General features: G+C 38.6%; 1 protein-coding gene across 2 annotated transcripts in view; it reads left to right on the forward strand.

Moving 5' to 3' along the window:
• The window catches only part of ALDH1A2 (aldehyde dehydrogenase 1 family member A2), a 110,740-nt gene that overhangs the window by 56,450 nt on the left and 39,171 nt on the right, over window positions 1-15,119 (forward strand). For both annotated transcript variants that reach the window (XM_020981778.2, XM_020981767.2), the window contains 2 exons: window positions 1,459-1,587; window positions 1,737-1,850. In XM_020981778.2, the coding sequence (XP_020837437.1) occupies window positions 1,459-1,587; window positions 1,737-1,850 (243 nt within the window). The remainder of the gene's footprint in view (window positions 1-1,458; window positions 1,588-1,736; window positions 1,851-15,119) is intronic.

Consider the following 15,119-nt stretch of genomic DNA (forward strand, 5'->3'; position numbering starts at 1 on the left):
ACTCCTTATGACTTAATTATTAAGCCCTAGCTGGTTGTAATCAGTGTTGCTGGAGGGAGTTCCCACATTGGGAGTCTCCCTTCTTTGCATATAATTAATTATTTGCGTTCTGTGTTGGCCCCCACTCCAAGCTTCTAACTGCTGTTAAATTTGCTCTCTGAAAAAAAAACAAGGAAGAACAGTTAGAATAAGGTTCTTCTGCCTTTAAGGCACTTAGTGAAATCTTCCTAGACCAGTACACAGTGATATAGAATCTGTCATCTGAACCACAGAGGCCAAACCTGCTCCCTCTGCCCTTTAATCCTCCCCCAAACTGTAGCTGTCCCTGACAGACCAAGTACTGCTCATCAGCCCACTCTAGCTCAAGTGCTGGGCTCCAAGATTTATATACTGTGGATGGAATTAAAACATCACTGTGGGCTCTCAAGTTTATAAACAACTGTGGGGAAAAGAAATTGAGTGTTTGATGAAGGCAAGACACTTGTATATTTTTGCAAGCTTGCCAGGGCTAGGAAGAGGGCTCCAAGGATGGCAGCTGAGAAGCTTCAGACAGTCAGGGGCTGAAGTCTAGGTGACCAAGATTTCTGTTTTCTTTCTTAATGAAATTATCAATGACATCTGATACCACCAGGATACATGCCTGAGCTGATGACAGTATAATCTTAATGGTCTTTTAAAAATAACTTAAACCAGTTGCCCCATGTATACATCTGTGTGCTTACTCATGGATTTCAGTTTTCTGTCTCCATTTGCATGGAGGTGGGGAGCAGGACCCAAATTTATAAAGAAGTGGAAACAAGTAGCTTTGATATACATTTGCTAATAAACACAGTAACTTCTATAATAACATTTGGGCACAGAGGGTAAAAAAAAAAAGATGTGGCTTTGAAACAAATGTTGACTCGACTATGATGCTCGCCAGGAGCCCTTGGGGCTGGTCCTCACAAGTTGGGAGAGTTTGCAGTTTTCCCAAATCAAGTCAAGTCAACAAGCATTTATTAAGTGCCTACTACTTTCCAGGCACTGTGCTAGGCCCCAATAATACAAAGAAAGGCAAAGACGTAATCCCTGCTCTCAGGGAACTCAAAATCTAAAGGGAAAAATGAAAACACATTACCAGTACCAAAATTCCAAGTACTAGGGGGGGGAAAAAGGTACCCTCTTAACCAAATGCTCACTAAAACCAAAAGCCTGAGAAACAGGCAAACGCTGCATCATATTGTTGCTTTGGGGAGTGGGGTTGATGGTGGTTGTTACTGGTGGATCAATGAATAGAGGAAGAATTTCAAGGTCAGCCATCCTCCATATTTAATAGGGGTGATTAAAAAACCCAAACACCCATACTTTGTACTGGACAAGATTTATGACGAGAAATCTGAGAAGTCACTATTTGAAAACAAAGTGGTTTTTTCCATCTGTCAATCTTGGGTTATTTCTCTCTCTCTCTCACTCTCTCAGTGGAACTTCCCCCTGCTGATGTTTGCCTGGAAAATTGCTCCAGCTCTGTGCTGTGGTAATACAGTAGTCATTAAGCCTGCGGAACAAACACCTCTCAGCGCCCTCTACATGGGAGCCCTCATCAAGGAGGTAAGAGAAACTCTTACCTCTGTCAAGGCTCTGTCAAGGGGCTACTAGAGCCTATCAGGGGTGGGGAACCTGTGGCCTCGTGGCCCTACATTGTGTGTGTCTTCCATCAACTTCCACAAAACATGTTTCTTCCAATTGCATTTTATCAGGCTGGCTTTCCACCAGGAGTCGTCAATATCTTACCAGGATACGGGCCAACAGCGGGGGCAGCAATAGCTTCTCATGTTGGCATAGACAAGATTGCCTTCACGGGGTCTACTGAGGTGAGTACCATGGAAAACATTGGTCAAAAATCAGGCCTGTAAATGGGCACCAACATATGTGATGCTTAAGGCTTAGACTAGATTAAATCCAACTTGAAAGAAGCTATAGCTAGGCTTTGGAGCTGATCATTGTAATAAATGTTATCGACCTCACCTGGAAAATGGGGCTAAATCTAAAACCATGGTTATATAGTATTTTTTTTTTATGAAAAAAGATCTTTGGAGGGAAGAATGAACTGGAGAATGTTATTAGAAGAAGAATGGAACCAAGAGCCACTCCCCAAAAGGATAAATGGTCAAAGGATATGAAGAGTTCTCAAATGAAGAATTATGAACTATTAACAGCCACATAAAAGACTGCACCAAATCAGTGATAATAAGAGACATAAAAATTAAAACAACTGTAAAAGGAATTTGGAACTCAAAAAATGTTTTAAACTGCATGTTAAAATCAATGAATGAATGAACAGATAAATAAAAGGGGGAAAAAAGAAAAAGAACTGAGGGTATCAGGGGGCTGCAAGCTTAATATGAGTTAATAGTGTGAAGTGGCAGCCAAAGAAACTTAAAGCAAAATTGGGCTATGCTGCAAAGAACACAGCCTCCAGGAAGAAAGAAGCGATGATCCTTTTGTACTTGGCCATGATCAGACCAAATCTGGAATATTGTCTTCAGTTCTGGAGACCACTGTTTAAGAAGGACATTGATAAGCTGGAGAACACCCAAGTGAAGCCAATCAGAAGGACCTCAAATTCATGGCATAGTTGATTGGGTAAAGGAAACAAGATGCTCAGTTTAGCCTGGAGAGAGAAGATTGGGGAATGGGGTTGGGAAGGGGAATGGGACATAGCTATCTTCAAGTTCTTGAAAGGTTGTTAGGAATGAATGAATTAAGTATTTATTAAGCACTTAACATGGAGATACAAATAGAAAAGTAACACTCTCTGCTCTCAAGAAGCTCTAATTGGATAGATAGGTGCGTTGTGAGGCTCAAATGTAATCATGGATATGAAGCACTTTGCAAACCTTAAAGTGCTACGCAAATGATAGTTATTATTATTATTATTATTATTATTATTATTAGCCTCCAATCTGATGACTTCACTTCTTGAGCTTTCTACTACATACCTCCTGAGTTCAAGCAGTTAATAGAGCAACATAGGGATGTGCTGGTAAATGTTTAACAACTGGATTCTCTGGGGGAAAATATGTGCACAATTTTTTTAAATTAAATTTTTTATATTTTATTTTATTCTTCCAATTACATGTAAAAACATTTTTAGCATTCATGTTTTTAAATTTTTGAGTTCCAAATTATTTCCCTCCTTCCCTCCCCACTCCCTGAGAAGACAAGCAAGTTGATATAGATTATATATTTACAGTCCTGCAAAATGTATTTCCGTATTAGCCATGTCCCCAAAGAAAACAGAGACCAACCCCCCCCCAAAAAAAAACCACAAGGAAAGTAAAGTAAAAAAAGTATGCTTCAATCTGCATTCAGACTCTATAGATTCTTTCTCTGGAGGTAGTTAGTATTTTTCATCATACATACTTTTGAATTGTCTTAGATCATTGTATTGCTGAGAAGAGCTAAGTGATTCACAGTTGATCATTGCTGTTACTGTGTACAATGTTTTCCTGGTTCTGTTCACTTCATTTTGCATCAGATCTTTAAAGTCTTCCCAGGTTTTTCTGAAACCGTCCTGCTTGCCATTTCTTACATGTGCACAAACTTTCAAGTTTAATTTACATTATTAATACTTTCCTAAGTCAACAAAATAATAAATCAAGCTCTGATTTGTAGTAATTGCTTATTCCTGAGATATGTACTCTCACAATGAAAATTTTTAAATGGGCTTTCAAGAGCCCATCCAAGCTGACTGTAGTATGCTCCTGGAGACAACACATATGAATGGTTTCAGCTGCAAGTCAGACAGAAAAGTCTCATGGTCCTTAGTGTACAATGGCAAAGTAAATGGCAATGTCTCTTATTCAATGTCATTTCCACTGATCACATGGAAGAGGACTTAGATTTGTTTTGTTTAGGTCTGTAGTACAGAACTTGGAGCAGTGGGTGGAAGTTGTAAAAAGGGAAACTTAGGCTCCATGTAAGGAAAACTAATAGAGGCAGAATGGTATAATGGATAAGGCCCTGAACTTGAAGTTAGAAAGACATGATCTGGTGTCAGATCCAGTCTCAGTTACTTACTAGCTACGTCACCCTTGGGAAGACACTTAAATGTCTCTAAGCCTTAGTTTTTCTCATCTATGTGTAAAATGAGGGGAGTAGAACTAGATGATCTAGAAAGTCTTTTCCACCTCTAAATCTGGGACCTTATGATGAAGTATATATACATATATATACATATATATGTGTGTGTGTGTGTGTGTGTGTGTGTGTGTGAGAGAGAGAGAGAGAGAGAGAGAGAGAGAGAGAGAGAGAGAGAGAGAGAGAGAGAGAGAGAGACATGGTCAGAGCTAGAAAGGGAAGATGGAATGACCAATTACGTAGTGCCTACTATGTGCTAGGCACTGGGCTAAACACTACGAATATCATCTCATTTGATCCTCACAACAACCCTGGGAGTTAAGTGCTGTTATAATCTTCATTTTATAGTCAAGGAAAGTGAGACAGACAGAGGTTAAGTGACTTGCCTTATACAGCTAAGTGTCTAAGGCTGGATTTGAACTCAAGTCTTTTTTACTTCAGGCTTAGCACTCTATCCACTATGCCACCTAGTTGCCTCAAATGATTCTGGCAGCTGTGTGGAGGATGAATTGGAGTGGGAAGAGATTAGAGAGAGGGAAACTAATTAGGAGGCTATTTCAGTTGTCTAGATAAGAGGTGATGAGGGACCAAACTAGGGCAGTGGCTGTGTGAATGAAGAGGAGGTGACCTGTGTGAGACATACTGTGGAGAAAAAAAATAGAAGTATCTAATAACTGATTGGATACGTGGAATGAGAGTGAGTTAGGATTGTGGTGGTAATGGAAATGTAAAGAAGAGTTGGATGTGAAAGGCATTTTGATGGAAGAATTAGTTAAGACTTAGTGACTAGGCTTGGTGTTGTAAGGATTGGGTTAATGAGGATTGAGTGGAAGGTCATTAATCAATCCAAAGTTTTGAGCCTAGGAGACTGAAAGAATGATAGCAGCATTGGCAGGCATAGAAGTATACTGATGGATGGTTGGATTTGGGGAAAAGATGAGTTTGGTTTTGGGCTTGTTTTAGTGGAGGTGATCGAGTGGGAAGTTTCAGATTTGTAATTGCTACATAATAAGGTCTAGAGTTGTAGATTTGAGAATCATCTGAGGGGAGGAGAGAGTTGAAGCAATGAGAGTAGATAGCATTTCCAAGACTGTACTACTAGACTGTAGTGGGAGGAAAATGGGACTGAGGTCTGAGCCTTTGTATAGCCATATTTATAGGAGAGAAGGGGGAAGTGAATCCAACAACTAAGACCAAGAAGAAAGGGCTGAAGCAGTGAGAAGAGGAACCAGTCCAGTGTTAATTTACAGAAGCTAAAGAAGTATAGAGAGTTTCAAGGAGGGGGTGATTAATAGTGTCAAATGATAAATGCTTCAGAGAAGGAGTAAGTACTATTTTCTAGCCTTTTAATCATCTTAAATTGTTTTCCTTAGCATTTTCAACATTTTTTTTTACATCTCACTCAAGTTGCATAGTCCCCAAGTAACTTTCTTTGAGAGAAGTATGAAAGGGTTAAATGTTAATAAGATAGCTTAAGAAGGAATGCAGAATATAAGACTAAAATGTCATTAATAACTAGCTAGGTCTAAGTGTGTTTATAAACATTGAATTTTATGTCAGAAAACCTGGATTCAGAATCCCAAATCTGCTATCTATGTGACATTGTGCAAATCATGTTATATCTCTCAACCTCCTCATTGTAATTTCCTCATTTGTAAAATGGAAAGGTTGAATTAGATGATCCCTATGGTCCCTTCCAATCTGTCCTTTCTAGAGCCTATTACCAGGCTCTAAGGAGAGATTACATCCGTCTAAGATTCATAAATTTGAAGAAAGTTAGTTCATAGGATCATAGATTTGGAGACCATCTACCCTAATACCCTCATCTTTGTAGGTGAGGATACTGAGACACAGAGAGATAAAGTGATCCAGAGTCACATAGTTGTCAAGTGGCAAAGATAGGACTGAACCCAGTCCTCTTTCAAAATCTAGCACTCTTTCCACATCATCATGGCACCTCATAGCTTGTGATCATAATCACTGGGAAAAAATAATAGTCCTACAACTTGATTCTATCCATTTTATAGGCAGATCTGGGAGAGATGAGGCCATTCTCCATTTTCCATCTTTAATGTTACACCTCTGCTTTGGAGGAATTGACATGGTAGTCCTTTGGGAGTTAAAGAATGGGGAAATGGCAATAACCCCAGCTAGTATTTGGCTATTTACTATTTTCAAATAATCAATAAATACCAATATTATTCAATTTTCTGGGTTATTTTCCATAGCTGATGTTGAGATTCAGAAAGTTTGATGAAATTTTTATTTGAATGTGAAATAAAGAGATGCCTTGTAACAGTGAAAAGAGCACTGGGTCTGGAGTAAAGCACCTGGGTCTAAACTCCACTTCTCCTGCTTATTACCTGTATGATTTTAGGTAAGTCATTTAACCTCTCTGAGCCTCAGTTTCCTCATCTGTAAAATGAGGGGATAGGACTAGATGGTCTCAGAAGGCCTTTCTAGCTCTAGACCCTATGATATGACCCAAAGTGTCAGGTTTCACAATTGTCTCTCCTAGCCAAATAAATAGGGTCTTTTGGGAGAGAAGAGGGAGTGGGAATTCCAGACAGCTTTACTTTAAATAGGCATTTATGCTCCAGAGTTGTAGATTTTATACCAACTCAATGTCTATCTTTAAAGGCCTCTGTAATAGGAAGTGAAAAAACCCTACAGAGATGAAAAAGCTAGCTCCAAGAACTTAAACCAAGAGCAGATGGACCATTTTAATGCAGTGTTAGTGTAAGCTGTTCCATACTGGTTTTGATTTCCTATGACACTGAATGCTTGTTAGAGTAAGTCAACACTGTAAAAACACGCAGGACTTTTAACAGTGACTAGTGAACATGTAATTTCAACCTTGCAGTAAAAGTGTTTAGTATTTGAAGAACATAAACATGTCCCCAAATAACAGGGAAATAACTTGGTTTTCCTCTATGGTTATTTCCCATGTCACTTTTCTCCCTGCACAGACCAGATTACCCTCAACTTTATCCAGACCAAGTTAATTTCCTTCCACTCAACCTTACCAGTGATTTGTCATATGGAGAGCTAATTCCTGAGCTGAACAAATTAATCATGAAATCTGATTAGAAGAAAGGACAAGTTAAAGAAGTTTTAGAGTCTTTGGCCTTCAGAGACATTGATTGGTTCAGTTTGAGTTAATCTCTTTACAACTTTGATTTCACAGTCTCCAGGAAGAAAAACAAAACCAACACTACAACATATGCCACACCTTTAGAAAAAGAGCCACTAAAGCTGACTTAGAAGAGAAGTGGCCCAACAGGTGTTTTGTCTTTTTTACAAAGAGGAAATCTTTGCTAGAGTGGGAGGGAGGGTGGAAGGACAGTTAGCAAGAGTCTTCTCTCTCTTTATCCTCTCCCTTCTAAAAAACAAATCACCACGACCAAAAACCTGTAAACAAGGCAAATCAAAGCTCAAATGCAATTAAGCATTAATTAAATTATTATTTAATTAAATTATGTTAATTATTCAATTAAATTTAATTTAAACAGGAATTAAAATAAAATGTGTCCTAAGCCCAGACATGGTAGTCGCATGTAAATCAGCTTCCTAGGATCTGTGTGTGTGTCTGTAGGTATCTTGCTGGCCCACCTTGGGCCTGTTTGGGGAGAAAGTGTCCATTTGCAAATCAAATGCCAACTGCAAATTAGTCCCTGCAGGCTCCTGACAGTTTGGTGTTGGGTCTGTTTGTTTTTAAAAATATTTTGGAAAGATTTTCAACTTCTAGTAAAAGTTTTGTATATCAGTGTTTGTTATTTTGTTTACCTTTCAGGAAGTTGGGAAAGGCTTTGGGCTGGGTGTTTGCTTTGCTTAAGGAGATTTAATTGTTTTACTTTGGGAAATAGATGGGGGAGAAAGGGTGACAATGTTGGGTGGTACAGTCTTTGGACTCATCTCTTAGCTTTCTGTTGGCTCAGAGTTGCCTTGATAAACAATGACATATAAAACTGATAACTAGGATTTGGAAATCTTTCCAAAATATTTATGAAAATAAACATATCCAAAACAAAATTGAGAAGAGACTGAAGGAACTAGCTAGAAATTGGAGTCTTATTTGCGAATGAACACTTTCTCCCAAAACAAGCCCAAAGTTGATTTTCACTGTTGAATTATGGTTTAGGGAAAAGTATCTTTGCAGGCAAGCAGAAACAACTTTTGTTCAAAATTAGGATTGCATGGATAAATAAATCTCCCAGAATTTCTGGTAACTCATCCAGTGATAAGGCCACCATATGTAAACTTGCAAACTTGAGCCCCGGCTCAGACCTTTGTAAATTGATAAGTAATCTACTTTGCATGCCAACTGTGCTATAGTAATAGTCCAACAATAGTTTCAGTATCGGGGCACCTAAAAGGAAGAAACAATTAATTCAAAATGTTTGTATGAGCAATCATCTTTTCTCAGAGCCTCTACCACCTTAACTCTCTACACAGTGAAGAAAAGCCAAGATGTCAAAGTTTTAGTAAGTATTTGAAAATCTTTCCAGAAGTTTGTAGAAGTAAGGAAATCGTATAATACAGTGATATAAAAATGCCCACCTAGAGCAGGAAAACTAAGTTCCCATTTGGGCTGGGCCATCCTCTCTGATGTATTTTTCCCTCACAAATAGATTGTAACTTAGAAACGGTATAACTATGAGGCAGTGAATTGACCACATATCCAAAGCCTTTGGTTGTTCTGACATAATTTTCCAATCTGCTTGTGATTAATTACATTTTCCCCTCATTCCTGCTCCTTGCAGTCTGTTCTCTTTGGGAATCACTCCTTGGTTAACTTACTGTTGCTAAGCCTGACTCATTGGACTTCCCCATTAACCAAGCCCTCCCTTTTGCTCCAGGATTCCCCCCTTATAGACTTGATGGTATGACATTATAGATTTAGAACTGAAAGGCACCTTAGTTGCTATCTGGTCCAATTCCCTCATCTTAAAGGCGAGGAAACTGAAGCTGTGAGAGGTAAAAGTTGCTTGGTCAGGGCCACACAGTGTGTAGGGGTTTGAGGAGGATTTGAAATCTGGTCTTCCTGACTCCAAGCCCAGCACTCTGATAGATCTTTTCTACCTTCTTGAAATACATCCAAAATATTCCTCAAGATTTGACCTAGCTAGTCCTCTCCTATATGAATGTAATACTTTAATGTTAGGACAGAGTGCATGATTCAGGCCATGACAGGGCCTCTCTCTCAGCATCATGGGAAGGGGTTGTCTTCTTGCAGTAAGGTGTCCAATGATCTATTTGATTACTTCTTATTATCAGTATGAAAGTCTTCAAGCACTTGAGTCTTTTATGTCTTCCTCATTGCAGGTCTTCAATCGGAGGCTGAAGCAGAGCGGGGATACTTGTCCAGGTGTAGGTCAGAACAGATTAGGGTTAGGTCCCTGAGGTCCTTCCCGACTTTGAGATTTTATCAACAGAACATTTCCTGGGTACAATAGTTTCTTTACGTATAATCAAATTCCCTTGCTCTAGCTGAAATGTAATTCTTTTGGTTTTGTCTTCAGTGAAGATGAATACGAACTTCTATATTAAAATATTTTCTAAATTTTTGTTTCTCTCTTTCTATGTAACTTTTCCCCACTCCCTTCCCTAACCCTTTTAATGCTTTTATTCTTTCACCATATCCGGGCCTGTCAGCACTCTTTAGTTTTGTTCACTTGGATGTCCCAAAAGCTCATTAACTGGACATGTCAAGAACAGAATTTTAATCTCTCCATCTCCCTCCCTCCGTGGCTCCTCCTTCTTCTACGTTTTTTAAGTCCATGATACCTCTATTTACCCATTCACTTACTCTTGAAACGTGTTATCTTTGACTTCTCACTCTCACTCACCTCCCCTAACCAATCAGTTAACAAATACTAATAATTCCACCACCACAATATACCTTGAATCATTTCTATTCTCACTTCCCATCTGTGGGGAGGCATCAATTACTAGTAATTTGGACGACTATGATATTTGCCTAACTTGTATTCCTTACCCCCTGTTTCTCTCTCCTCCATCCTTCCTTGACATTGATGCCAGATTTAATCATCTTTTTGGTTGTAGCACTCTACTCAAAATGTTTCATTGGTTCCCTACTACTTATTGTCAATTAGACTGTGAGCTTTTTGAGGGCAGACTGTCTTTTGCCTTTTTTTTCACATCCTCAGCATTTAACATAGTTCCTAGCTCATAGTGGGTGCTTAATAAATGTTTATTGATTCATTTTTTTGATTATCAAACAACATCCAAACTCCTTGGCTTATTATTCTAGCCCACCACATCCCAGGATCTCTAGTTTAGTCTTCTACCACTCCCCTCCTGATGCTCTGAGCTTCAGCCAAAGTGGACCATTTGATATCATTGACACTTATCCAGAACATGCCCAGCCCTTCCATTCATTTGCTCTCACTTTGCTACACCTGGAATACCTTTTCATCATCTCCCCTCTCTCCTACCTCTGCTTTTTGAAGCTTTGTCTGTCTGTAAGGCCTACCTCAAATGCTACCTTCTCTGGGAAGCTTTTCTTGTACTTCTGATCAGAAATGCTTTTCTTTCCTCTCACCTTAGATAGCATTTTGTCCCACTTGCATCTTATTATTTTCTCTTCTGCATTGTTGTGATTACATATTTCTTACACACTGATATCTGTATATACAATAGTAATAATAATAATAATAATGGCTTTGACATAGTGTTTACCATGTTTCAGGCACTGTGCTAATTGCTTTATAATTATTATCTTATTTGATCCTCACAACAACTCTGGGAGGTAGGTGCTCTTATTTTACTGCCATTTTTATGGATGAGGAAATGGAGACAAATAGAGGTTAAGTGACTTGCCTGGAGCTGGGTTTGAACTAAGGTCTTCCTAACTCTAAGCACTCTATCCACTGTGCCACCTAGCTTTCCTTGAAGGTAAGGACTGCATCTTAATTATATTTTTATCCTCCTATTGCTTAGCACAGTGCTTTGAACATGGAAGACATTTAATAAATGTTTGATGGATGAATGATTGACCTTTTCCCCCCATTCTGCTTTCTCCAAATCTCTTCTCCTTTCTTTTCATTTCACTTCTTCTTTACTACATTCCACTTTTTTTTTTTACTTTTTTAGACAAATGCTATTGCTTTTTAAATGATACTTAAAATTTGATTGGTCATTTATGGGGTATATTTCATATAAATCAAAGCTATTCAAATTACTTGTCAAGAAGATACAGTTAAGCAATTTTTTTTTCTTTCAGTAGAGATGATGCAGCAAGATATATAAGGTAAAATATACTGGATAGATATTCATGAAGTGCCTGCAATGTGCCAGGTGTTATGAGAAGACCCGGAGATACAAAGACAAAAACTAAGCTTAATTTGTACTTCTGTAATATTATCATCAAAACCATTATTTAGTTTCTACTGCCCCTACCTTTTTTTGCATTAATCTCTAGCCTTCTCCCCTTTAACCAGATCTAGTCTTTCCCTAATACTGTTTTATTCATTGACCGTTGTGAGAGAGAAGTGTGGGTTTTACCTCTGTATACAAACTTGCCCAAAGAGAGTGGCTGATCAAATTTGCTACGTCTCTCCATAGGCTGCTATCGTGAAGCCTTCAGTCTGAAGACAGAAGCCCATAACTTGACAATTGGCACTAAGCATCTCTTTGATAGATACATTTAAGCATAAACTTATGCCAGGTGCTGTGATGAACACTGGTAATACAAATACAAGCAAGTAAGATTATTTCTTCCCTCAATGGGCTTACTTTCTGATGGGGGAAGGTAGCATATAAGAGCTTGGTGTGGAGAGTGGCCAGGAAGTGATGTGGAGACCTGGTTCTGGGCAAGATGAGGCCAAAATTCACCTAGAGGTCTGGAATTCCAAAGAAAAGTGAGGCCCAAATCTCATTAGCAAGTTATAACTAGCTGAAACTACTCTTTTGGTTGGGGGTTAGTGAATGGGTGGGCAACATGGAGGACATTCCCACCATAAGTGAGGTTCCTGCAGGACGAGAAAGTTGGGTCTCACTCCTGGAAAATGAGAAATAAAGAATAGAGATAGTGATTGCCTTAGAGAAGAAATATGGAAGCATGCCCTTGGAGACAAAAGTGTACTCCTATGCCTACCACATGGGTTCACATTCTGGTATGAATTGCCATTCATCCCATGCTGGTTACAGCTTTGCAAAATAATAATAATAAATTGTTTTTCTTTTGTCTAAACCCTGGGCTCTTAAAATTATAACATATACAAGTTTATCTTTTAAAATGAACAAAATATCTTCCTTTAAATTGAAGTCAGCTTATCTGAGAGTTCAGTAGCTGAAACTCTTCTCACTTTAGCTCTCAAATAGTATATAGCCAATAGGCAGGGCTGGACAAAGATATTTTGTAGCTCTCTACTATGCTTACTGCAGATTGCATATACCATCAAAAGGCGAGCCATATATTTTTTCAGAAAGGACATTAATTATAGAAGTATAAAGTTTTGCTTGCAGATATACAAAGCCCTATCTGAAGCACCTGTGGGGTATTAGAAAGAATACTTGATCCAGAGCCAGAAGCTGTGAGTTCTAGTCCCAGTTCTCTCATTTCATAGCTGTATGACCTTGGGAGAGTTACCTCTCCTCTCTAAGCCAATATTCTTCAACAATAAAGAGGGAATAAAAATGCTTAGTCTATTTCACAAGGTTATTGTGAAAAACAAATGTGGTGATGTATATATACTTTATAAACCATAAAATGCTATATTGATGTGAGCTATTAGTATTGTTAAGAATTAAGAGGAGAAGAGAGGACCAGGTAGAAGAAATGGGGGGAAATTGGGAAGAATCTGCTTTTGCCACATGAACCGAGACCTAGTTTCCTGTCCACAAGAAAACATCTTGCAATTTTCACTGTTATATTGTAGCAACTGAAAGTCTTATGAGTGTCCCTTATCTTCCTTTCCCCATTCATAAATGTTTTTTAGAGGATAAGATTTCATTTTTAGGACTCAGAAGGACTCGGAACATTTAAAAACATGTAGTGCCAAAAGAAACCAACAGGAGCTCCGGGGCCTCCAATTACAGATTCACAAAATGTTAGGGCTGGAAGGCACCTCAGAGGCCATCTAGTTTAATGCATACTTTAAAAAGAATCTCATCTACATAACATCATTGCTAAGTCATCAGCCTCTTTGTTAGAAGACCTACAATGAAGTAGAAACCACTTCTTTCTGAATCGTCCCATTCTATTCTTAGAAAAATCAAATTTTTAGGACAATTTTCCTCATGTCAAGTAGAAATTTGCCCTAGTTTTGCCTTCGGGGCCAGATAGAACAAATCTATTCCCCTTTCCACATAATAGCCTTTCAGATACTTAAAATCAGCCATCCTGCTTCCACTATGTCTTTGCTACTCCATGCTGAACATCTTTAGTTTCTTCAATCAATCCTTTCAAGCTTTGGTCTCCAGTCCTTTCACCATCTGGTTTATCTACTTCTGGATATGCTCCAGATTGTATATATCCTTCGTAAATTATGGCACACAGAAGTGAACACGGCACTCTGGGTGAGATCTGATTGTAGGACGGGGAACAAGAGAATTACCGACTCATTCATTCTGGGTGATGATCAGTTCAGAGTAATGGTATGCAGCACGGCCTTTTTGGCTACTATGTCCCACCGTTGATTCATTGACTCAGACCTATCCTGGAGGGTTTGTTTGTTTTTTGGCTATTGCTTTTCCTCCCCTAGAAGTGTCCCAATATAGCAGCCACGTTCCATTCCACTCAGGTCAGCAGCCCCTTTTCCAAATGAATAAGGATTAGACCTTTGATTTTGTAGATACAGCAAACTCCTTGTGCTATTGGAGGTTGGCACTTTCTCTGAAACTTAGAATCTTAGACAGTTGCCTAAAGCAACGGCTTTACAGGGGTCACTAAACCACAATAAGGATCCCTGTGGGCTATGTATTGACTTAGGAAATCACACGTGTTTATGCATTTCTTTTATGATTAATTTATTTGTTTTGTTAAATACTTCCCAATTATATTTTAATTTGGTTCTGGCTGTACTTGGGAGAGCTGGGTGCTATATCCTGTTTTTGATACCTCTGGTGCCTGGAAGTATCTATGCTAAACTCAAAGAGAAAAGGGTCCCTGCTGGAAATGTGCTGACTTAGAAAACCACAAATTAACATTATCTACGCTGTATTATATTTTCCTTTATTTTGTTAAACATTCCCCAATTACATTTTAATCTGGTTCTGGCTGCACAAACGAGTTTTGCTGTCCAGAAGTGCCTGCAGCAGCTAGCTGGAGTTTGCTGCCTCTGGAGAGAACAGTGAGAGGTTAAGTGACTTGGCCAAGGTGACCGCAGCCAGTATGTGGTAGAGGTAGAACTCAGACCTGGATTTTCTGTACCAAGGCCAGCTCTCCATCTATTACTCCATGCTATGTTGATGTCAGCTCTCTTCTCCAAAAATAAAACAAAACATTTCTTTTTCACTCTGACAAGAATATGAAGACAACCTGACAACTTTTGAATACTAAAAGACTTCAGTGAATCAACAGTCAAATTTAAGAAATCTCCAGGTCTAATTAAAAGGGTGTAAAACAAATTCCTGAAAGTTCAAGTTAATGTTTTACACATAGGTTAAGGCATCACAAGAAAGAGCCTTTATTTTTTTTAAAAAAAGTCAAAATGAAAGAAAAGCTGAGCCATTTATGAACTCGGGCTGAAATGATGTAAAGGAGATTCCAATATTTAGAAATACATTTCTGAAATGCTTATCAGAGTCTGAAAAGATTTAGGACAGATTCACTTCAAGTACTCTATCCTCTGACCCTCAGTGGCCTTCTCTATAAAATCGGTGCTGGACTGCACAATTAAAACTCAATGAATGTTTAGCAAATATTTTCTATGTGTGAAGTACCTTGTTTTGTCTTTGCTGTTGTTCAGTCTTTTTCAGTTGGGTCTGACTCTTTGTGATCCCATTTGGAGTTTTCTTGTCAAAGATACTGGAGT

Source organism: Phascolarctos cinereus, unplaced genomic scaffold (assembly GCF_003287225.1).
Source record: "Phascolarctos cinereus isolate Bilbo 61053 unplaced genomic scaffold, phaCin_HiC Scaffold_3;HRSCAF=262, whole genome shotgun sequence".
Lineage (NCBI taxonomy): Eukaryota > Metazoa > Chordata > Mammalia > Diprotodontia > Phascolarctidae > Phascolarctos > Phascolarctos cinereus.